We start from the raw sequence: 25,565 nt of genomic DNA, 5'->3' as shown, positions 1-25,565 counted from the left end.
AGGTTGGGTTGGAGTCCACAGTGCAGACCCAGGACAGTGATGGTGAGATTGAGTTAGAGTCCACAGCACTGACCGGAGACTGAGCATTTTTTGTTCTGCCTTCTCAGGGAGCAAAGGCACAGTAGCAGGGTTTCACTAGCTTGTCAGGGCTTGCTGTGCATTTCTCTTCAGACAGGAGGTGGATACCTCATCACTGTTCTGCGTAAGCTGGTGACTTCAGAAGAGCTCTTGGGATAAATCGTCTCAGAGGGGAACTTGTAGCTCACTTGCAGCACACTGACCTAGCATGCATGAGGCACTTAGTTCTGACCCCAGCGCTACCAAAAACTTCCCCAAAGCAAGTCCTCTCATCATGAACTACATGTTTCCTAACCTCATTTAAAGTAGATTAAATAGCAGTTTACTCTGTATACCCTAAAGTGATGTTTGAATATTGTCTTAAACAATGGCAGAACTTGAGGCTCTCAGATCTTGTTAGAAACTCAAAGAAAATGGAACTTAATCTATAGTAGCCGTCTAACCGGTGAGATGTGCTCCAGTTTGAAAACCAGCTGCAGAAGCCATCTGGGTCCTCACGCAGTATGACTTACTTGGCCTGGCAGTTAAGTGACAGGAGATTGCATTAGAATTGCCTGCTGTGTGGCATGTATGTATGTATGGACAGCCTACTGTCTCACAGAACGTCCCAGCCCCCTGGTTTTCCCTCTGCATGCAGTCAGTAGTATAATTTTTACCAAGTGAAGACACTGGCAAAATGTCCTGCAGTGGTTCTTTCATTGTTTCTTCTCCCACTGTGTCTAAGGACATCTTTGTTTATGTCTATTAAATGTGAGTTATTTTGTTCTGTATTAAAACATTGCTATTATGAAAGTGCTGCTAATGAGAACTTGTGCAGAATTTGAAGTTGGCATTTCAGTTAAAGTATGCAATGCTGTAGTCAGATTGCTGACTTACAGGTAGAATACTGAAGCATGATTCTGTCTTACAGACCATGTTTCTTAGTCCTTTGGAACTACTGATGTCATCTGAATTGTAGCTCTAAGGTAACTAGAAGATGGCTCCATTATTATTGTACATGCCATGGAAATACAGTGTGTGATGCTGGAAACCACTGTCTAGTCTGTAGGTCTTTTGAGCAGCACTGGTAACAATGTCTGATCGATATCAGTACATGTAGTCAATTCTCATCAACATGCCACGATTTGCCTAATAGTGGAGCTGTGTTGTTTAATTTCTTTAAAAAAGCAAACAGTGGAGTCATTTTACAAATGGCAGGTCAAAGGTTAAATAGCCTCTCTCAAATCATGTAGCTAGTCATTGGGTTTTGATTCCAAGCCTAAGTGCAGAGCCTATGCTGCCTCTTTTCTTGGCAGATAAAAGGTTGTACATTACGAAAGAGCATGGATTCAGGTGTTTACAAGCCTGTTCATGTTTTAGACAAGGTCAGTGGCCTCCATACTTGATTTTCTGTCTGGTCCCCTTGCTTTTGAACTAGACAAGTAAAACTTCATTCAAGGGGCAAAGGGTGTAGCTCAGTATTAAAGAACATTGTCTAGCATATACAAGGCCATGGGTTCAATCCCCATGCCAAAAAAGTAAGAAATTAGTAATAGGCATGTATGTGTGTGTACATACTTACGCATGTGTACAAGTACATCTTTGTTCACATGTTTCTGGGGGAATGGGAGTGAGCCCCAAGGCCTGACACATGGTGAGCATATATTCTACTACTCCCACGTCCTGTCCTCTAGAGAAACTTTGAGGAAAACTTGCAGCTTCTTCTGCAGCACCACTGTGTCACATTGGCTTGGTGTTCTACTGTATCTTAAGACATTCTGACTCCGCAAACCTTAGCAAAGCAGAGGAAAAGGCAGCTCTCAAAGAGCACCGTGAGCCTGGGGAGGAGTGCAGAGGCACACTGCATCTGACTTGATTCACCAGAGGGAGCTCCACAGTGAGCTCCCTAACAGGACTTAAGAGGAAGGGCAAGTGTGTTCTCAGCTGGCGTTTCCCTCCGCTTCACTTGTCTTGCCTTTCTTCTTTATTCACCTCTTCCTATAACTTAATTTTTCCACAGGCAAATATTTTACTAGACAGTATTTATCTACTTCCTGTGGTTAGGCCCTGAGCACGCATTCAGATATAGTCTCTTCCTTAAGCATCTTACCAGCTACAGTGGGAAACATTTATTGCTTTCATGTGTTGCATACGAGGCTTAGAATTTGCTAAAAGAGTAGCTCTTGTTATTGCTCCACATACACAAAGGAAACTCCATAAGGTCAGGGGTGTGCTAATCAGCCCAACTTTTTCTGGTAAATATATGTAGATATATAGTCACATATAAATTTACCCATTATCCCTCAGTAAAGCTGGAAAATCCCAACAGGTATAACAGACTTCGGGGAGGAGCACAGAGAGCGTTCTGAAGCTTGTGGGGAGGAGGAGCGTGAGAGCTGAGGAGAAGCTGGGCGGTGGCTGCGCACGCCTTTCATCCCAGCACTTGGGGATCAGAGGCAGGGTGGATGTCTATGAGTTTGAGGCCAGCCTGGTCGATTCAGTGACTTCCAGGATAGCCAAGGCTACACAGAGAAACCCTGTGTGTGTGTGGGGGGGGGGGGGGCAAAATATGAGGAGTAGTAAGTGTGCTGTGTGGTTTGGGAGTGTGGCTCTGTGGTAGAACATGTGGTTAGCATGCATGAGGCCCAGGTTAGAACAGATCCCAGAACCTCTTAAGTCATTAGCATTACATTACAGCTTCCATTCCCTAACGGCAGCTTTGCTGGTATCCAGTCCAAGCATCTGTCTAGTTTTCTCATACACATATCAAAGGTACGTCTGAGAGCATTCTTGAGCATACTTGAGGACTTCCAAGTGTATTAAGTTGAAAACCAGTAATGTCACCAAACCAAAACTTGAAAAACCCAGAGAGCCTAATGGGATTATTATAAAAGCTTGTATTAAGGAATCTACTGTGCAACTTATCTTACTGATCAAGCATCTCTGACATGTGAGCTAGCCAGGACAAATGGTTCTTCAGTCCTAACAGACAGACTGATATGCGGAGAGTAGCTTTCAAATGCCACACACTTTTTCAAGATTTATTTATTTAATTTATATGAGTATATGAGTACACTGTAGCTGTCTTCTGACACACCAGAAGAGGGCATCGGATCCCCTTACAGATGATTGTGAGCTGGGAATTGTACTCAGGACCTCTGGAAGAGCAGTCACTGTTCTTAACCACTGAGTCATCTCTCCAGCCCCTTCAAATGTCCCTTTAATGTATAAACTTAATTTATCACTTAATTTATTCCTGTTTTATAACCAGACTCCTTCCAATTACTTTGTTCACTAGTGACAATAATTAAATGATTAAATGATCTATTGGCTTTAAAATTATCCAGGTTAGGGTTAGTATGGGGCTGTGGAGATAAAACATGGTTGGTCAGAAGATGATTGTTGTCTGAATAATAGAGAATATACAGATCTTATTTTATGTGTTTTCTACTGTTACATATGCTTGAAATTTTTTAATAAAGACATCTGTGAGAAGCCAAAAAGTAAACATTATCTTGGTAGGGGGTACTATAGAATTATGTTCTAATTTTGTTCTAAAACCTGTTTGTTGGAGTCTATAGCTTTCATAAAGATTAATCTCCCTAACTACCTTCAGGGAGATAATCAGGTGCTCCCTGAGAGTCCTCTGCTTCTAACATGACAATGTGATCTGTAACCTATTTCCTCTGAAAAGATGCCCTATAGCTGGTGGTAACTACTGTGGAGAACTCCTTCCAATCAATACTGACAAATGGGGAAAAGTTGATATAAATAACAATATTTTTCTTTTTGAAATGGTCATCAATACTAAGAGCTTGTAGAACAGCCATTTAACAACTACAAGTGTGTGGCTTGGTCCCTGGAGACCAGGTTTCTTTTGATTAGTCAAGGTTGTGCTTAGACAGCAGTATAGCTTAAAAGCCCCCTAGGTAATTCCAGTGTGCAGAGCTGAGAGGCTATTTAGGGCTCTCTGAAGAACTTCTCATGCATGAGTAGAGAACTGCCCACTCCTATCCACCCACCCCTGACTTGGGCTATGTCTGTTACCACTCACCTGGCATAGCCCAGGGCAGGATCCACCCAGCAGGTTAAAAGACTCTGATCTGAACAGATATGAATTAAAATCCTCTTCAAATTACATATATGATGAATCAAGACTACTGTCCTAAACATGTATAAATTTTAAATAACGTGCCTAATACCCAGGGAGGCCAGAAGAGGGAATTGGACCCCTGGAACTGGAGATACAGATGGCTGTGAGCCACCTGACATGTGAATTAACCCAGGCCTCTGGAAGAGCAGCCCGTGTTTTCTACTCCTGAGCCATCCCTCCAGCCCCTTTTGTTTTTTTTTAATTATTAGTTAGACAATAGTAAATATATTTATTTAGCATATATAGTAGAAAAACTGTGGATCAGCAATATGAAAACAAGTGGAACTTTGCTATCTAGCTAATGTAACAGAAATACCATGAGATAAAAACACAGTCTCTGTGGCTTGAATGAGAAGGCCCCCATGGATGCATATGTCTGAGTACTTGGTCTCCGATAGAACTTTTTAGGGAGGATTAGGAGATGTGGCCTTGTTGGAGGATGTGTGTCAGTGGAGTGCGGGCTTGAGGTTGCAAAAGCCCAAGCCATTCCTAGTAAGTGGTCTATCTCCTGCTAAGGATCAGATGTAAGGTCTCAGCTACTGCTCTAGGGCCGTGCCATGCCTGCTGCTGCCATGCTCCCAGTCATGGTGGTCGTGCCTCTGCCTCTGAAGCTGTAAGCCCTGACAGACTTTTCTATAAGTTCCTTTGGTACTTAGTTTGCCTGCACTTTGTCAGGGCAATAGAAGGGTAACTAATACAGTCTTTCCTTGTGTTTCCCCAGTTCCTGGAATAGTGCTAAAGATTACACATGTGCTACATTGTTTTTCCTGAATGACAAAATGAACTTATAAAATATTAAATATATGTTTACTGAGAGGTTTACAAACAACAACAAAAACCAAAAACAGAATTTTAGGCCCGATGGTGCACACCTTTAATCCCAGTACTCAGAGGCAGAGGTGGGCCAGCCCAGGGCTACATAATGAGAAAATCTCTCTCTCTCTCTCTCTCTCTCTCTCTCTCTCTCTCTCTCTCTCACACACACACACACACACATACACACACACACAAGTCCAAGAGGTTGTACTGTTCTGTTTTGTCATTTTTATGTACATCCTTACCCTACTATTCAAGCTCTTTGTAGTTATGTGCTGGATTCCATTTTGTTTGCTACAAGACAGTGAACAAATGGGATGGCATGGTGCCTCATCCGTCCAAAGGGCTGTCTGCTGATTTTAGTGTAATGTACTGTGCAGAAGTCTCCATATCTTCCAAGAAGCTGAAAAGCAGAATGAGAAGCTTTGGTGTTAGATAGTCTGGTGGGGAAGACAACAAGGAGAGATGCATTTAAAGAAAGGGCTAATGGAAGGTCAGGAGCAAGCTGCTGTTGTCCGAGATCATCAGGGACAACAAGATGGCTCAGCAGTTGCTGTTGATATGAATCTGATCTCTAAACTCACATAAAGATGGAAGAAGGAACCAGCTCCACAGAGTTGTACTCTGACCTCCATACATGAGCCGTAGCACACAGACTCAACACATATCATAGGCACATGATAAAAACAAAAAGATTTAACTAAAAATAAAAACTAAAAGATACCTGAAAATGGGGCTGGAGATATGGCTCAGTGGTGACAAGCACTTGATGCCCCTCCAAGGGGTCTGGGTTCACTTGTGTGCGTGAGTGCGTACATGCATGTCATTTATATATCTTACATAGATATGAACATTTTATATTTGGAATTTATTGGAATGACTTACCACGTTGCAGCAGTTTTTGTTGTTATTGTTGTTTCAAGACAGGGTTTCTCTGTGCAGCCCTAGCTGTCCTGGAACTCACTCTATAGACCAAGTTGGCCTCAAACTCATAGAGATCCGCCTGCCTCTGTCACCCAAGTGCTGGGATTAAAGGCGTGCGCCACCACTCCTGAATTCAATTGGTGGCTCACTACTATCTGTAACTCCAGTCTCATGGGATCTGACACCCTCTTCTGGCCTCTGTGCCCACTGGGTGCAAATGGAGTACAGACACATATGCAGGAAAAACACCCATACATATAAAGTTAAAAACAAAACCTGAAAACAGGAGTTAGCCTGACGTAGTCATTGAGCATTTAGGGTGCTGATAAACCTAGGAAAGTATGGATGTCAGGAGGAAAGATCCATGGTCAGAGCCATGGAACTGTGTGTGGCACAGAGCAGCCTACCCCTGCCAGACAGGAGGGGTGTGTGTGCTCATGCTGGGTGTCTCAAGTAGACTGTCTGATACAGAAACTGGAATTCAGGAAAGAGGTCCAGACTAGAGCTGGAAGGTTTGAAAGTGTCAGCCCATAGTGGTCTTTGTGCTGTAAGACTGTGTGTAGAGACAAGGAGAAACTTGGGGCAAAAGCCCAGGTTGCTCAGGGTTACGAGGTTGGGAAGTGATACCACAGAGAGAGGCAGAAGCCCAGTGGAGACATCCATGGAGGGAGCGCTCTGCTCGGCTGTGTCAGAGCCAGCTAGTGGAGAAGGAAAGCAGACCTGCCAGTGTGTGCCGTTTGTACCCTTGATCTTTGCAGAAGCCTGTGAGGAAAAGTAGGGCTACTGACCCTTCTATACCAGCTCTTCGGAGAGTGGTTAGTTTTGTTTTTGAGACAAGGGCTTTATATGTAGCCCTCACTGAACTTGTAAAAGCTCTAAAGACCTGGCTAGCCTCAGACTCACAGAGCCCCTGTCTCTGCCTCTCCAGTGTTGGGATTAAAGTTGTGTGCTACCACTCCTGGCTTAAAGTTTTAAAATTAATACATATCAGAGTATATAACACTAGTGACAGAGCTGCACTAATGTCCACATTAGCTGACTGTTAGACTATACCTCCATTTTATACCTAGACTTTTTTGATTTTGAAAAAACCATTCTTTCTAAACTATAGAGAAAATCCATATTGATAAATTAGTCGATACTAAATTTCCTAAAATTTCATTCAGATGTTAAGAAAAGATAGCCATGAGATAATAAATCCAGAAATACTGATTTGAATGCCCATTGGTTACAAGTACTTGCTCTGGGCACTTGGAAGAAATCGGTGAAGAATGCTGCCTCTTGGACACATTAAATTATAATTCTTATCACAAACTAAAACTCTAAAGGTAAATCTTGATGTCTTTCAGATTATCAAATAGAAACATTATACACAAACCTGTGGAATGGACTCTAATCTCTGTGGTCTTGCTGTTACTGTAAGTACTCTTTCAGATTCTGACTGTAAATGAACAGTTTGGTTGAGGAAACAGTCCCTGGTTTGCACACCGCCTTGGAGAAGGCGGTTCTCACACTCTGTGCCTTATTATCCCGTTTTTATGCAGTAAGGTAGTTCCCGTATCAGGGGTCTGCTGCATTGTTTCCACATGAAGGGGTCTGCCGTATTTTGTTTCCACATGTGGAAATTTGAGAATGTGCCATATTTGAGAAGCTGTAATTGTTACTCTGAATCTCTACCATCTTAAGAAAATCCAGTTCTCATAAGTATTATTTCTCTTTTGTTGGAGATTTGTACAGTAGTCTTTTACGTTTCCTTGTTAACATCTGTTCTATTAAGACTGAATGAGCTTCATTGTCTTGTATCTGTTTTTATGTATATTTCATTTTGGGCATAGTTTATGTTTAATAGTAGTAGGTAAGTCTTATTTTCTAAATGTGCATTTTAAAATTAACAGGTTTAAAGGAGGTAAGTAGACACTCTCCCAGTACACATAAAACATTTGAAGCTCACTCATCTTCTAAGAGACCACTGGTGGCTTCTAAGGCTATTTTTCAAAAGGGTTACAGCCATTTATTAGGTGTAGTATTTTTCAGCTTGAATTGGGAAATCTTTTGAGGCCCATTCATTGCTGCTGCTGCTGCTGCTGCTGTTGATGTTGGCATTGGTTGGGCCATTGAAGCCCACAGGCAATGGAAACTTAGAGATGCTCACTGGCAGTCATGCTCAGGATGCAGTCTTCAGCCCTGCTTGCTCTTTCTTTGATATTACTTTAGACTGACATGTGCCTTCCCTGTCCCAAGAAAAGCTGTGTGAGAAGGATTAGCTTAGGCTTCAGTGAGCCGGAATCTGTGTCACCCGAATAGATACAACTCACATGATTCATTAAATCAGAACACAGAAAATAACTTTACTTGAATGCTCTGATATAAATTTTTAATCAACCCTAAGAACAAATCTTTTGTTATTTCCACTATTCAGTGTTCCAGTTGAATTGGCAGTTCATAAAAAATATATTATTAATTTTTAAAAGGTTTTCTACTTTATGAAATGTGTAAATATTTTGGTCATTGGCAGAGAAAATATCAATCATTATGCTTACCCACAGTATCATATACCTGGTAATAAATGCTCATAGAAAACTATCTAACTGTACTTCTATTTTATAAATAGATTTTTATAATCTATTACACTAAACAGGAAGCAGTGTTTAGTTTAACATGTTAGAGGCATGAGCAGTGATCTCAGAATCTTGATTCTGCAGCTGAAGGCATGCGAGGCCCTTTACTTTTTGTATTAAACTACTGCCACATCTCCAAAATGTCTAGCAGTTAGAAGAGTGAGCTGGGTAGTGGTGCCTCACACCTTTAATCCCAGCACTCAGGATGCAGAGGCAGGTGGTCTACAGAATGAGTTCCAAGAAAGCCAGGGCCACACAAGAGAAGCCCTGTCCGGGGGGTGGGGGGGCAGTATTGAGAAACACAATAGTAAAATGTAGTATTAAAATTCGTGCAGTTATTCCCTGTGAAAACAAAACTCTGGACTGGGAAATGCTTCAGTCATCAGAATGAGTGCTAAGCAAGCATAAGGACCTAAGCTTGTGACCACATAAAAGCCAGGTGTGGCTATGTGCATGTCACTCCGGTATGTGAACAGGAGACAAGGAGACCCCAGAAGCTCATTGGTGAACCAGCTGACCTGAATTGATGAGCTCAGTTGATTAAGTGGAGAGCATTTGAGGAAGTTACCCAAAACCAACCTTTGACGTGTGTGTATATATACATACATATATAACATACATACATACATCCAAACAAGAATATACACTATAAATATACACACAAAAATATTTTATAACCTACATTTTTTTTTAAAAAGCCTATGTTTGGTTTTAATATAGATACTATTTAACAAAAGATACTGACACTATTAGCAAGTGCTTTAGAAAACCTATGTTTGGTTTTAATATAGATACCATTTAACAAAAGATACTTAACACTATTAGCTAGGTGTTTTTGTTTTTGTTTTTTCACCATTTGACTTCTGGGTTTAGGTCTAACAACTCTTTGGAAAAGTAAGTCACGGGATTTAGTTGTATGCTTTTTATCTGTATTAGTTTCTCTTGTACAATCTTAAAATTGTAGCTGTGAGAACTACTCTGTGTCCTCTGTCATTCGTATGCCCTGACCCTACAGGGAGATCCAGCCTTCCCAGCCACTGAGCCTTTTGATTCGTAGACAGCTTAGTCATTTCTGGAGTAAGTAAGTCCTTTGGCTTTGAAAATCTTTGGTCACTGTAGATCCCATTTACAAAGTACTTGGGAGGCTTTTGTCCTTGAAATCCTGTGTCTTTGCCACAGGATCTCCTTAACAGTTCTAATCAGTCAGTTTGCACACTGTGTAGCTTCAGGTTTCAGGTATCCCTCTTTACCCTTTATCATTAACTCCTAAGACTTCTATCTCAGTACATATTATTTCATTTATTTCTTTTTTTAGAAAGCCCCCTTTGGCCCTTCAAACCTATTGCTTAGCTGTTGGCCCCTTTCATCCACAACTCCATCCTTCTCAAATAACTACTACTAAGCATGTTAGGGATAGAACTTAAATATTTTACATTTAGAATTTTAAATATTAAATAAAATTTTAAATATTTAAAGCAAATCCCACTCACTTCTATTGGGTATAATTATATTTGGTATACAATCTCACCTTCTTTCTGTATCCAGTTTAACAAAGATAGCATTACCCTTGACATGATGGTCATTGTTAGACAGAGAACCTCCCATGGAAAGTCTAGATGCCCAAAGATATGCTGAGCTAGAGCCAAGGGGAATCAGCACAAATCTGTGTAAATGACCTTCCTGCTGTTAGGTTATTGCCACTAAACTGGGTGGAGGCGTGAAAGTCTCTCCTGGGAACTCTTCAGAGACCGTCACAGAAACAGATTTTCAAGGAGGGTTACTCAGAACCTGTAGGCATTTCTAAAACACATATTCAAACCAAACATAATTCTGTAGAGCAATTGTGGTTACTGAGAAAGTAACAACAGCCTTAAGAGCACCACAGAAGTGCAGAATCCTGAAACCAGCTGGAGAGGGTTCTTTTGACAAGCACACTCATCCATAGCAACAGAAAATGCCAGGCCTCAAGTTTTCACAGCAGTATTGAAAAGTGTAAACACTTCTATAGAAAATCATCTTCTTTCCTTTCTTCATAATTCCCCTCTTAACGAATGACAGACTCCTTCTGCATGCTTGCAGTACAGAGTCTAAGAAGATGTCATAGGTCAGCCCTCAGCCAACCCCCCACTCCTTTCTTCTTCCTTCACCTTTTGTTTTCTTGAATTGTACCATTGTCATTAAAGTCATTTTAGTCTGTAACTAGACCATAACTGTAACTGTCATTCTCATTTGTAACACAAAATAGGACTATGCCATGCTGAAGAGAAATCTAGGGAAAGGTCCTAACCAAAACTGGCAGCCAAGGAAAAGGCACACACAGCAGTCTAACAGGCTGAGTCCCATGTGCGCAGCCCACATTGCCAGGAATGGGGATCAAGTTCCCTCAGCTGAAAATGTGTTCTTGGAACTTTGGCTGTCCAGTGGAGGAGATGAGTATTCAGTCTGTATCACTTAAAGAAGATAAAGCAGAGGGTGCCTTCTGCTAGTCATAACATAGACACATGCTGCTCCTACGTGGATGCTCGTGGTGTTCTCTAATGGAAAGCTTTCAAGGCCATGTCTAAAGTGTCTGCTTTCATTTTACTTATCTGAACTGGCTGTTTCCAGTGAACTGTGGCCTGTTTGTAGTCAGGGACCATGCAATAGTTTATTCCCTCTAAAAGCTTTGGGCATTCCCATCGTTCAGGGATTAACAAGTAAGTCCTGGGAAATGGTATTTTAAACAAACTCAGCTTGACCGTGGTCTCTGGACAAGAGCCATCAGGATGCACACAGTCACTTTGAGGAGTGGCACTCTGGAGAGTCCCCTCCCTGGGCTCCTGGGCATGGATGGAAAGCCAAGACTAAAGCTTTTACCCTCTCCCAACTGTGCTTTAAAGCCTACCTATCTCTTCATTTCCTCGTAAAGATCTATGAACATACCTTAAAGAACAAATAGATAGTTCTTAAGAGTATTCCTGAGTCCCACATCTCTCTTACCATTCCAAATCAAGTTTGGTTTTTGGAAGTATTTTTTTGCATTTTATAATTATGGAATATTTATAACTGATTTTTCTTGAGAGAAAATTCTCATTTTAATGTATAGACAGTTCTGGATTTTAGTATATTTGCTGTATTATACAGTAGTCCATACTATCTAATAACAGAATGATTTTGTCACCCCAAAAAGAAACCTCGTCTGAGTTCAGCCTTGATTTCTCCTCTGACAACCACTTACAACCCTGTGGGATGACCATTTATTTGTTTACCTGTTCTAAATATTTAAATCAGTGAAATCATGTAAGATATATCTGTTTATGTTTGGCTTGTTTCATTTAACATGTTTTTAGAGTTTTTGTCCATGTCACAGCATGTAACAGTACTTTTTTTTATGACCATATAATATTTCTTGCTGCGGATATACACACATTTACTCAGTACTCAGTTGCTAGGTGAGAGCTATTTCAGTTATTTCTGCTCTGAGGCTAGTTTGTGCAGTGGTGTCATGAACATCCATGGGCATGTTCTTGTGTGGCATGTTTTTAGTTTAGTTGTATTGTAAACACTGATGATGAATTGCTGGGTTATGATTAACCTTTCGAGAAACTGCCAAGCTGTTTCCTGCAGCAGCTGCACCGTTTCACACAGTCACTGGTGGCGTCTAGGCTCCAGAGACTAACTAAACTCAGGCCTTATCTCATCCTCACATCCAGGCGTCACTGCAGGTGCTCATGTGTGCTCCACAGCCAGGCTGTCATATGCTTGTCCTCAGCGAATGATGCTGTGTGGGGAAGTTACAGAGAATCTTGAGGAGTTGTAGCTAGCTGAAAGGTTGGTAGGCAGAAAGATCCTGGGGGATGTCCTTCCCAATACGCTTGTGTCTCCTGCTTCCCAGCCCCCAGGCTGTGAACTCTACTGCTCTGCCGTGCCCTCTCTGCCGTGTCCTCTGAACCATACTGGAATTAGCTCTCTAAAACTCTGAGACAAAGTTATAATTCCTCCATCTAATTGTTTGTCAGGAATTTTTGTAACAACTGTGTAGAAGTAAATAACACAAAATATTGATACCAAGAGGTGGTATTGTTGCTGTTACGATGATGTGAGCGAAGGTTAATAAACATTTATGATGTCATTCAGAAGACCAAGACACCAACCAGAGTGTAGACAGTAGAGGCCAGACTGACGAGGGCTCAGAAGGGAGCTGAACTAAAGGCCATGTTTATTATGTCCTGGCAAAGAATTTACCTACATTTGCATTGAGTCTGTGTTCGGCGCTGAATTGAAAAATGATGGACTAATGTGATGGGGGAAATTGTAAAACAGTGTGATGATGTCACATAGCTATTGGCGGTTGTTTCTAGCCAAGCTTAACAGTAAGGATCAGGAGCAAGAGGCTTGGGAACAGAAGGATTTTTTAAAAAACAAAAAACGAACAAACAAACAAAAAACAGTGCAGTCTAGCCAGGAAAGGAGTAAGGTAGAAGGTTTTCATGAGTTTAACACTGTGAAAAAGTAGCCAGGCACTCTCAAGACAGAGAGAAAAGATGCCTTTAGGGCACCTCAGGAATTAACCAACCCTCACCCATTGGCAGGCTCCAGAGTATAAATTTCTTTTAGGAAGAAAGCTACCAGGTGTCATAATAGTACAGTCTAGGAAAGTGTTTTTCCAGGTTGAACCATGCAACCACTGAGACTGCAGCATCCTTGATTCAGAGGGACTTGGCTACTGCTTGAGCTCATGGGACATCTTCCTGCTGGTCTCACAGGCATTCAGGATGCAAATATTTTGAGGTTTTGGACATTAAGTTTTCAAAAGAAGGCATAGGCGACTAAGCATGCCTTCCCAGATTCTCTACAAGAAGCCCCTAAGAGGGCAATACTTGCAACTGTGAGGCTGAGACCTCAGACACAGTGGAGTCCCCAGAATGTCCTGTGTCCCTTTGGCTCACCATCAGATGGCAACCTTTATTAGTGACATGAGACACAGTCAAGGGTCAGAGTGGACAGCTACCAGAAGGCCCCAGTGTATCCGGTTGTATGCAGTTGTCCATTATACCCATTGTATATGCGTTTGAATAGACTTCTCACTATTTCCTGCCATCTCTGGAGAGGCAGCTTTCCAGGAGGCCTTTTCCTGGGTAGGTAACTGACAAATTTGCTTAGATTAACTTGTGTCCTTGTTCTTTACCAGAAGTCTCCCTTAAGTAATAGTCTTAGGCTCTTTGGGAGTGCCTAGGGCCAGATATACAACATAGATGCCATTATTTTGAGCAGACCAGATTAAAAAGGATTTTAAAATAACAAATCTATAAAAATCTATAAAATAGCTTTATTTTACCAGGAGAAAATAGCCTTTCTCTGATGTCGCCCTCCACTCTGCCATCTGTCTAATCTGTAGCTGTCCTTTCAGTTAGTGTTTTCAACTTTAAGAAAGGCCAACTGTGATCCATCCCCTTCCTGTGCTCACCGACTGTTCCCCTTCCACAAATTAGTGTGTTCCCAAGACACAGGAGGTGGGACATGAAACATTGTGAGTTTTGATACTGCTATCCCATGAGAGAGCATCTGGCCAGGGAAACTTTGGGCAGCAATTGTGGGTGACCCTGCATTGGGCTGGCCAAGCTTGCTATAGTTCACAGACCCCTGTCACATACCCAGATGCTGGACGCGGAGCTGTAGGACTTCATGTTTGTCCTCCTGGGCTTTAGTCTTGCTTTGACCCAGTTCCTCCTTTCTGTAGACCATTTCTCTTGTGGAATGAGAAGTCTGCCCTGGGCTGTTGGATGTTGGATGTACGGGACATTTTTTATTCTAGAGGGGTTCACAATTAAAGAGTGTGCTAGCTGTCTCCTGTTTCTGCTCCCCATCTTGAGGAGAAGTGCTGGGATTAGAGATTCACACTCCTGCATGGCTTTTCACATGGTTCCAGGATCTGACTCTCGCCATCAGACTTTCAGAGACCACTTTTACCTGCTCAGCCATTTCCTTAACCTAGAACCCAGATAATTTCAAAAGGAATAACACTTTAAATTTCTAATCAAAGCCTACTTTCTACAAAGATTTTTTTTCCTTAAAATTTCCTACATCTCCAACAAATTTATAATTTAGTTTTTTATTCACCCATAAATTGCAGAGGGTCCCCAAACCTGCTCCCTTAATCCATGTTGAAAATTACCGGTGTGTGAGGCCCTGTGTTCCCTCCCTGGCAATACACACGCACACACACACACACACACACACACACACACACGCTCAAGCGGGGAGTCTCCAGATTCCCAGACTCCAGCAGCTTTGAGGATGACAGGAGTTAATAGCAGTTGGCACTTACCAATCACAGCTTCGGTTTTACTAGCCAGTCCCTAGTTTTCCTAAAGCATCTGCCTGTCTGAACAAGCTCCCTGAGGTTACTGGTAGTATTGCCCCAGCCTTGGGGATCACCACTACAGGAGTATAGTGATTACTGTGTGGGGCTTGATCCCACTTTAATCACACACTGAGGAGGAGAAAGCTGGAACTGGCGATCTGAGCGCATTGCCCAGCAGCAGGAATTAGGAAGAAAAGCTGTCTGGTGCTCATCTACAGCTGCTTTATAGACCTGCTACAAACAGGATTTAGATATAAAGTTTAAAGTTACTCTGCCCCAACCCCTTAAACAAACACACATGAAATATATCACTCCACAGTGATTTACAAAGGACTTGTTTCTTTTCTATTAGAAATATCAGTGGGAAGCGTCCTGGCTTCCTTATTAATAGGTAATCCTAAACCCTTAAACGCAAACATCATCAGGGCATGAGCCATCTGTTAGAAGAAAAACATTGTATTTTATTTGGCTGCAATGGTCTTCTGTAATCAAAGTCTTTATCTCCATTTTCCAGATAAAGCTCTGAAGTGAAGGCCCATGATGGCATGCCCCTGGCATGCTCTCTCATCTGTCCTCTCTGATCTCTTCCAACACCATCGCACTGCTGGCCTTACCTACCTATTAGTTTCTTATTTTGGTGACTGTCTTTTTACCTAAAGTAAATTTTGTTTTGTGTTTTGGGATCCTCTCACTCCATGACCCAGGCAGCCATGCTGCCCACAGCTGACAGCAGTCAGCTGCCTCAAGTCTTCCAGGTCTAGGATTACAAGAGTGTACCACTACAGCCAGCTTACCTAAGACAGAGTTAATAGAACTCTTATGTGTGTAACTACCTTCTAACAAGCCCTATTTCACTAAATGTAAATCCACTGCCCTAGAGACAACACTTGTCTTGAAGCTCTAACCTCAGCTTCACAAATATTCACATTTTGGAAGTGTGAGGAGTTAGACTGAATTCAGATTTTGCTGAAGCAGCACTTGTTTCTAATGAGACAGTCTTAGCAGCTCCTGGTGCCAGCCCTGATGTTCAGCTGAAGCAGGAGAGTGAGGGGTGCTGAAGGATGGTGAGAGCTCTGTGGGGTCACTGGAGGCATCTATGAGAGTAAAGCCACATTCTGAAAAGATGGCTCTCTGCCCCTTTGTCCCTTCGCCTAGCGCATTTCCAATCTCTCTCCCACACTTCTCTCTTTGACTTGAAGTCAGTGTTCCTTGGTAAAGGTTTCCTCAGATCTTAATTTCAAAAATGAAGAACTAGGGCTAGTGGAGTTGAAAGTTGGTCTTGTGTATACAAAGCTGGGTTTGGGTTTAGTATACACACGCATACACACACACTAAATTAAAATAAAAATTAGATAAACTGTATTTCTGCTTCCAAATACTATTTCACTCTTACTTCTTTAGTTGTTCCACTTCATTCTCCTCCTGCCCCAGATCAGTGATTTGCCCTGGGAAAACTAAGACACAATCTGAAACAGGTGTCCTATGCAACTGTGTCTAACCCTGGTGTCTCTTCTCTCACATTTCTGATCTTTGCCTCTCATGCCCTTCTGTTTCCAATGGCCTGGTAGTCCATCTATGAGATGTAAACATATAGTTCATCCTTGTGAAAAATTGTGTGTGTGTGTGTGTGTGTGTGTGTGTACACAAGTCTTTGTAAAAATAAGAGACTTTCTAATTTATCCACATACTATGTTTGGACAATATGTAAATGGTCCTAAATCAGGAAAAACTATCTAGAGTCAGTGCAGTGATTTGAAACAGTATTCTTACAAAACAAAACCTCTGCTCAGTGGAGCTGCTGTGTAGGTTGCTACTGTCTCATATCCTGATGCCACACACAACCCCCCAACTGTAACTCAGGGACTATTCCCTGAATTAAGTCAGTGAATGAATGGAGCGCTTGAGAGTTGTAGGATCTCCACACCATAGATTGGCCCAGACATGCCCCACCCCAAACAATAAATACATCAATAAATTTATAATTTAAAAACTAAAAACACATCGTCATCCATCTAAGGTTTTTAAAATTTAATCACCTATGTCATAAATTGCTGAGTGGTGGGGGCATATCTTTGCTGAGGCATTCTTGTGAAGGTCAGGCAAGACCTTGCAGGAGTCAGGTCTCTCCCTTCACTGCGTGGGTCCCAGGGATTGAACTTGGGTTGACAGGCACTTTTATGACACCAGTCCATCTCTCCAGCCCTATTTTTTTCAGGTGTATGATTACAAAATAAGTGAACATACTTCTAGAGAAAGAACAGTTTATTTGTTTTTATACAGTCCAAGCTGTCCTCAATCTTGAGTCTACTGCCTTGCTCTCCCAATTACAGATGTGTGCCCACCACACTTAGCCTTTGATAAATTCTTTAAATTCAGTAGTAGACACTAATAGCTACAACATTCAAAGAACTGTCCAGCTCAGTGGTGGTGGCACATGCCTACAATCAACAACACTTAGAAGGCAGACACAGGATGACTGGCACGAGGGTATTTATCAGATATTAATAGGCCCTGATAGAAATGCTCACTTTAGCACAAAAGTTTCCTTTAGTTTGTATAAAATCCATTTATTCATTTGTCTTGCAAATTTAAATGAAGCTATTAGAAGAAAAATTATTATTCCCAAATATATGGAGGGCTTGGCAAAATTTTTCCTTTGTTAACTTTATACATGTTTTTTTTGTGCATTACTTCATCCTGATCATTATAGTTAACAGCAAAATCTTGCTGTTCTTGGAGCTGAAATTCAAATACTTCCATTCTATTCCTTTTTTTATATAGTCACAGAATTCTAGAGCATATAAGAGTCAAAGGGAAAAAACAAAGTTTAGAATCCTTTACTTTTCTCTCTTCTTAGAGCATCTCAGTCTAGTCTATCCTAAATGCGAGCTTGGGAGTTGACTGCTACCATTTGGAATGGTTCATGCTATAAAAGATCAAGTTCAGACTGTTTAGTACTGGAAATGCAGCAGAAGCATGTACCCGCACGGACACACTAAATAAATACATTTATCCTAAAAGACAGCACAGGAGAGATTTAACAGTAACGGCTTTAGAAAGAGGTTAGTTTTATTAACTCAGGTAAGGACGTGGGTGAGGAGCCATTAACAATTAATAGTTGAATCGAGGGAAGGATATTAGGGCAGGATAGTTGTAAAGACAGACAAAGCATGGGACGTGAGCAGATGAAGAGCTTGGGTGGGAACAGCATAGCTGTTCTTGTCAGGCAGACAGTAGTGAGGGACAGCGGTGTGGTTACAGAGATTAGGATTCTCAGTGGTGTGGGACCATAGACAGTCCTTTAAGGGGATGGAGGTTGAGTCTGGATGAAAAATAGTAACAGTGGTCCTCAATGCAGACAAGGAAGGAGCTGACAAAGAGCCACAGAAGACTGACGTGCTATTCTGATGAGGCCAGAGATCATGGCTTTGTAGTGTGCTATCAGCCAGAGGCGCTTTCTCCCCCACCTCCCTCCTAACCCTGCCCTAGGAGTTTACAGTCACCTGTGGAAAAAGCAGCATTGATCTTGGATTGGAGTTTTGCTGGGCATAGCTAAGATAAGGGGACAAAGACTCAGAAAGTAATAGCAAGACATTGGTTTCCGAAGGAGACCAAGAAGCTGGGGGAGATGACTCTGTGGGTAAAAGCACTTGTGTGCAAGCATTCGGACCTGAGTAGTTTGAATCTCCAGCACCTATGTAAAAAGCTGGATTTAAGTGTGTCTGTAATGCCAGTGTTCCTGCAAGGATATGAGAGGTGGCAAGAGGATTTCTGGAGGCTCACAGGCCAGCATCCTTGGTGACGCCGCCTCAGAACAAGATGCGAAGTGGACCAACACCTGGGGTACATGAGCACTGCATTCACACACTCACTGTACATGCACAAAGAAGTTACAGCAAATATATCTGTAAAGGATGTTGGAGTTACTTCAGGAACAGAATGGATCTCCTCAACCAAGTACTTCATGCGACCTCATCCCAAAATTGTTTCTCCCACTCTGATGTCTCCCCCAGAAAATGGATGAGATTCTTTTTGTTAGTCATCTCTTTGAATATCCCTTAAGCATGTCATGACTCAAAATAAGATCAAACACATCTTCCCTTTCAGATGAGCCCTATTTATTTTGTTTCTACCTAATCATCCAACATTGAAAACTTAGTTGTCAGCTAGGCACAGCGAAGAGCTAGAGAGGCTGGGACAGGAGGATTGCTAAGAGTTCAAAGCCAACCAAAGACTATAAGCCATTCTAATAAGTTCCCTTTGTTTATTGATGGATGGATGAATGGATAGATGGATGTATTGGATGGACAGACAGACAGATGGATAGATTCATTCTTTAAGTTCTATTTCTCTGAGGAGCCCTGCCTAACACACTTGCCCTTTACTTCCCATATCTGATTAATCTGACTTTGTTTTATTTTGTTTTGTTTTAAGTCAGCATCTCACTCTATAGCCCTGGCTGGTGTGGAACTTGCTGAATAGACCAAGCTGGCCTCAAACTCAGAAAGCCACTGTCTCTGCCTCCCAAGTGCTGGGATTAAAGTGCACTACCACACCCAGCTATAGTCTGTTTTGTGTGATTCCTACTGTGAGTAAAGTGCATCAGCCGCGACTGCCTTCCTGAAGAACGTGAGCTGCTGGCCATGTGTCTCATCCATCTTCCCGCTATTACAGTCTCCTCATTGACGTTTAACCCTGATCGGGATACAGGGGATTTTTTATTCTTTATTCTTTTTTATTTTATCTATCTATATGTATATGTATGTCTGTGTGCCTGGACACATGCGTTTGAGTGCCCATTAAGGCCAGACGAAAGCATTAGAACCCCTGGAGCTGAAATTACAGGCGGCTGTAAGGAGCCCAATGTGGGTGCTGGGACCAGAACTCAGGGCGCTGGAAGAACAAGCTGCACATGCTCTTAACTACTGAACTATGTCCTGCACAGGGAAGTAAAACAAACAGAAAACAACCACCACCTAGGCAGAGACTGCTCTGCCTGCCATGCAGAGACCAAGCAGTGACTGTGGGCCCAGGCCTCAACAAAACACTGCACCATCCCTCTAAGGCTCAGGGAATAGTGTAGAGGAAGTACAGGAAGGATGTAAAGCCATAAGTTAGGGTGAAGACCTGCAGAATGCTGCTCTCTGGATACAACCGTTGTGATCATTAATACACAACAATTTAGTTACCCGCACTGGGTCCACACAAGGACCAGCCCTGTCAATAGTCAGACATGGAAATAGGAGCGGTTCACAGGGCTCACTCTTTTACTTCTGAACCACTGAGCACTCTCAGGCTCCTGGAGACGAGAGATCTCTGTCTTTAAGTTGTGTACCTTGTACTGAGCCCAGGAGGCTCCAACAGATAACTCCACGCCCATCATCACACAGATGGCCCAAGTTAATCAAACTCAGAGAATCACAAAACAGAGTGACTAGGCATGAACATGAGAGAGGGTATGAGAAAAAAGGAGGTGGGGGTAAGAGTGGTCAGCATATATACACTGTATATACACAAAATTGCCTAAGAACAAATTAATTTGTTTAGATATCTAGTGACTTCCCAGCCAGGTAAACTGTGATGTGGCCTCATCTCATCGTCTTGTGTTTCCCTTCCTCACGTCACTGATCTCAAGCATCGGGGGCTCTATGGCTGACACTTGACTGTACATTTCTGACATGCACTGACAGCTCTTGTTCAGGGTCACAACCTTTGCCTCCCGTGTTTAGTCGCCTGTGAATACGACCTGTAAAAGGATTCCCTTTACTTTTCAGTTTCTCTCAGTAGCTATTGAACAGCTAGACTGTGGTAGCACTTAGCCCACAGCTTCAACTCGGTTGCGTGTAACCACTAATTCAATTCAGAATTAATTCAAATCAGTATTTGCCTAGAGTTCTGGGACATGAACCTGAGAGTTCAAAGACAGCCCAGGCAATACCACAGATCCAGTTAAAAACAATTAGGGGAACTTTGAATTAGTGTTTCTTTATCCTGGCTGCCATTAGAATCACATTAGGAACTTTAAAAAATACATTTACTAATGACTGATACACAAATTTTGATTTGTTGGTCTTTGCCTGAACAGAAATTTTGTTTTTCATTTCCTAAGGGGCTAATTGTACACAAAGAACCAAGAATCGTTGTCTTAACTCAGGTTTATTGGGGTGCTGAATAGAAATGTTGTGCCAGGGAGAGTTCTTGAACCCCAAAAGTCCACCAAGGAGCCGATTCCAATGCAATCGAATTAGGGTCTCTATTCAAGCTCCAGTGTGGGCCACGCCATTGTCTCTAACATAGCAGAATGGGAGGGGACAGCCCTAAGCTTAGTTTCAGACAGGCATTTATAGAGATAAGAAGGGGGTATCTGATTGGGGGGTCATTGTGTCCTTTAACATAATTGGCTGGTGTTGAGAGCCAAACCATAAACTTAACCTCAGCTCTTTTCCTGATTGGTGGTGGTTAGGAAGTGAAGTATCAGAGGCAGGCTTATAATCTAGGGGGTGGGGTGTAGATTTGTTGAAGAATAATCTGGAAACTGGTGCTAGACGCAGATCTTGTTGGGGTACCTCAACCTGGGAACTGGTGTTAGGTACTGGCCTGTTAGTTAACTTGAGTTCAACCTTAGGTCAGGTTCTCTAAGATGGAGTTTTAACCCAAAAGATTTGGCCTCCTCAGTTAGGTTGACTGAGCTGTGTGTGACAGGCCTACTTAGGCTGTAGCACATGGTTGGGGTGTGCTAGCATCAGGAGAACTGCCTGCTTTCATTAGCATGTTTACTTTGTAATGGCAAATCCCATGCTTTATTTGAAGAGCATACACAAATGGCCTTTGAAAATCATGAGACCTGCTCAGTTCTTAAAATGAATCAGATGTGTGAGCTACTGTGGTCTCGCGGTTAGAAGTGCAGACTGTGGGGATGCTTTTGGGGTTATTTGCTCGTCTGTTACTGACTTACATGACCTTAAGAGAGTCACTTGGGCCTCATCTTGGAGTTGACACCTGCTGCAACTTCACAGAAAGACCAACAAATTAGTCTCATTTTAAAAAGAATATTTTTAGAAAGTTGTAAATCACTGACTTGTGTTTGGGATCCTCACACAAGGGGACCAGGTAGGCTCGAGGGCTGGGGTCTGCAAGAGCTCAGTATATTTCTACCATCCGTTGTGATGTATCTGAATGTGAAACTCAGCTCTAACCTCTCAGTGTTTGTCTCCTTGTCAGGGTCAACAAAGCAGAAAAGTAGCATGCAGCAGTTGCCACAGCACATGGCCTAACCTGGGCTATCTTATAGAAAGGAGGCAGCTCTGCAGCATGGTGACTTTCTGGTTGTCATTTTACTGTGGGGAGGAAGTCTGACCCACAGGCCAGACAAATGTCTGCGGGCTCCCTGCTAGCATTAGACATTCTGTCTTCTGTTCAAGAAACAGTACAGTAAAGGAAGTTCAAGGTGCAGGCCAGTGGTGGCACACCTGTAACACCAGCACTCAGGAGGCAGAGGCAGGCAGATCTCTGAGTTCCAGACCAGCCTGGTCTACATATAGACTGACCCTGTCTCAAGAAGGAAAAAAGGAAAGAATAAAAGTAAGTTCATGTTAAATATGAAACCTAAAATTTGAAATTCCAATTATTTGTATTCTGAAGAGCCCTAAATGTACAGGCAGGATTCCTTTTGAAAATATATACCCTATTTCTTTTTCATTTCTGAGGAAGGTATTTTGCATAACATCTAGGGTTTCTGTGAGCCCTCAGCTTTCTGAAGACATGACAGGTATTCTGGTTTAATCTTCTCCTAGCTCAGTTTTTAGAACAAGATAAACTGAGTCACATTTGAGAAAACTAGGTGGTGTAACTTCACTAAAATACCACAGTAAACTTATTTTAGATTTTCACCGGCACCATTCTTAAATGAAGCACTTCAGCCAAGCATGATGCCTGTCACCCCGGCACTCCAGAGGCTGAGGCAGGAGACCGGGCTTCATAGTGAGACCCTATCTCATTTTAAATGTAGGTAAACCTATGAAACATAAAGCTGTCTTGTCTGTCCCAGCAGCCTTTGCTTTCATTTGAGTCTATTTCCATAGACTGTCATGGATTACATTTGTTATTTAGGACTTTAAAATAGGGTCTCATTCTGAACCCAGGTTAACTTAAAACTTGTGGTAGTCCTCATACCCTAGCCTCAGAAGTGCTGGGATTACAGACGTGGGCCTCCACTGCAGGCTTCATATATCTTTTTACATTGCTGCCATGATAAACACAACATATATAAACAAAGTCTTTCTTTGTGGCAGAAAATTCCCTCATACCTCCTTCCCAGCTCTGAGAGAGGGTAGAAGGGACAGGGTTTGGAGTTTGGGAATGTGGGTTGTTGTTTTGTTGTTGTTGTTGTTGTTGTTGTTGTTGTTTTGCTCTCCTTGTAAGGCCAGTGTTATCTTTTAACAGTCACTGTATCTTCATGGCCTTTATGCATGGTGAGTTCCCTCCCTGCAGCAGACCTCTGTATGAACCCAGTCATGTCTCAGATCGGATAGGTTAAAGAAGTGTGGCTTCTGCTTCCTGTCCCTTCCTCCACCCATAACCATACTGTGCTTTCTGGTGACATTTACTCTCACAGAACGTGTCACAGCTCTCTCTTCACTTAAATCATTTGTACATGAGGGAGATGGTTGTCCAGCGCCATTTAGAACGCCCACCTGTTCTCAGAAAACCCCCTAGGAGGCAGTGCTCTTGCTCAGGGCAGTGTTCTGGGTGGAGGGTGGAGTTCTGGGATGTCTGATGCAGGTGCCCTAGATGTTTAAGACGTGATCATTCAGTGATACACACACACACACAATGTTCTAGGAGTCCCCAAGTGGAGGCCATGGTGCTTTAACGTGGTGCCATGACTGGCCCAGCAGGGATGGGGAAGGAGGAGGCCACTGAAAATCCTACTGTTATTGACTTTCATTGCCCTACATATGGATAACACAGCATTGAATCTGCTGTTTAATTCTAGTTGTTTGATAGACCAACACTTGAACTCTTTTTATGGCTCTGACTGGTGACAGGCTATAAACCCAAGACCCTGGGTCTCTGAGTCTTGATAAGCCATTTTCACAGCCCTGAGTCCTTGACTCAGATGTTTTATTAACGATCTCTCGGTTGTCATGCCCAGACTTTGAAGCTCTCCTAGCACTGTACATAGTTCCCATTAAGCAGGTGTTAGAACAACAAATGGTGTGCCTGTCCTAACCTGGCTTGTTCTCTCCATTTGATGTGTAACATATGTGGAGCAGTGGGCTAAAGGGCGTGTCAGTCGGATGACACTTGGCTTTGCTTTGTTGTCATGCCGTTGGCCACATAGTAAAGAACCAGCTGTAGATGTCTCTGTGTTTCCCTCAAGTTTCCATGAGAAGTCTCTTCTCCTATTTGTGACTTTATGTTATGAGTTTGCATCACCTGTTTTTTGCAAAGCGTCACCTGCAGTCTTGCTACTGTCCCCTCTGCCCTCATTCACACTTGGGCAAATTTTACACATAACTTTTAAAACATTCACTGATATCTACATTCTCTACCTATGATTTTAAAGATATTTCGTACAGAAAACACATTGTCAAATCTCAACTCTGATATGTTGCTATCTCTTAAGTAGTTTTTCAGTTCATTGTTTTCTTTGGTATCCACTACTAGAATCGTGAGGATTAAAATAAATACTTCAGTCCCTTTCAATGCATGATGGGTTATTTTTAATGAAAAAGATTGAACAGGATAACTTAAACTGAGGGTAAAGCACATACCTCAAATCTTGGGAGGCTGAAAGATCACTTGAGTCATGGAATTCAGAATCACCCTGGGCACCATAGCCTATATCAAAAAGGAGAGGGAAAAAAAAAGAATACATACATACATACATACATACATACATACATACATACACACACACATACATACATATGGGCCTAGAAAGTCAAACAAAAGTGGGATAAGCAGTTGATAAGACCCTGCAGGTGTACTTCAAAGATAACTTAGAAGTGCTTTGGCGTCTTTCATTTCCTAGTTTGGGTTTGTTAGTAAGTTTAAACAGTATTTGAGTTTCGGTCACTGTTTCACTGTCATGAGAAGCTCAGTGGAGCACAAACGAAGCAGGGGTGGAAATAAGGAGTAGTTCCATGGCCTCAGAAGCATGACCATGAAAGAAAGGTGAAGACAGGCCATGGTAGTATACGACTTTAATCACTGCAAAGGCAGGCAGGTCTCTGTGAGTTCAAGGCCAGCTTGGTCTACCCAGTGAGTTCTGGGACAGCCAGGGCTAGTCAGAAAAACCATGTCTTAAAAATCAAAAAAGGAGGTGGGGTAGAGGAGAGAAAAGGAAGGATGAAAGAAAGAGGAAAAGGAAAATTCTTAAAAGAGATTCAGTTATGTGTGAGGAACGGTGTTTATAAAGTGTAAGGTTTGTTCACCCTTACAGTATGCCATACATGGGAGTCCCATGTATCTACCCAGGAGTCAAAAAAAAATGAAATCACTACATTAAACAGAGTCCTAAGAGCTGGGCATAGTGGCACATGTCTTTAATCCCAGAGACAGAGGCAAGACAATCACTTGAGCTTGGTGGCTTGGGTCCAGCCTGAGTAACATAGTCGGTTCATTGGTGGCTTGGGTCCAGCCTGAGTAA

The 25,565-nt window shown here is 42.3% G+C and overlaps 1 protein-coding gene across 5 annotated transcripts in view; it reads left to right on the top strand.

Moving 5' to 3' along the window:
• Window positions 1-25,565, top strand: part of Rpap2 (RNA polymerase II associated protein 2) — a 73,091-nt gene that overhangs the window by 28,786 nt on the left and 18,740 nt on the right. For 3 of the 5 annotated variants that reach the window (XM_028782336.1, XM_028782337.1, XM_028782335.1), the window contains exon 11: window positions 7,300-7,368. In XM_028782336.1, the coding sequence (XP_028638169.1) occupies window positions 7,300-7,368 (69 nt within the window). Of the gene's footprint in view, window positions 1-7,299; window positions 7,369-15,425; window positions 16,516-25,565 lie in introns of those variants that run through there. The other 2 variants (XM_028782340.1, XM_028782339.1) reach the window with 1 other exon arrangement.

Source organism: Grammomys surdaster, unplaced genomic scaffold, assembly GCF_004785775.1.
Source record: "Grammomys surdaster isolate TR1022 unplaced genomic scaffold, NIH_TR_1.0 751, whole genome shotgun sequence".
Taxonomy (NCBI): domain Eukaryota; kingdom Metazoa; phylum Chordata; class Mammalia; order Rodentia; family Muridae; genus Grammomys; species Grammomys surdaster.
This window is presented reverse-complemented; position numbering and strand designations above follow the sequence as displayed.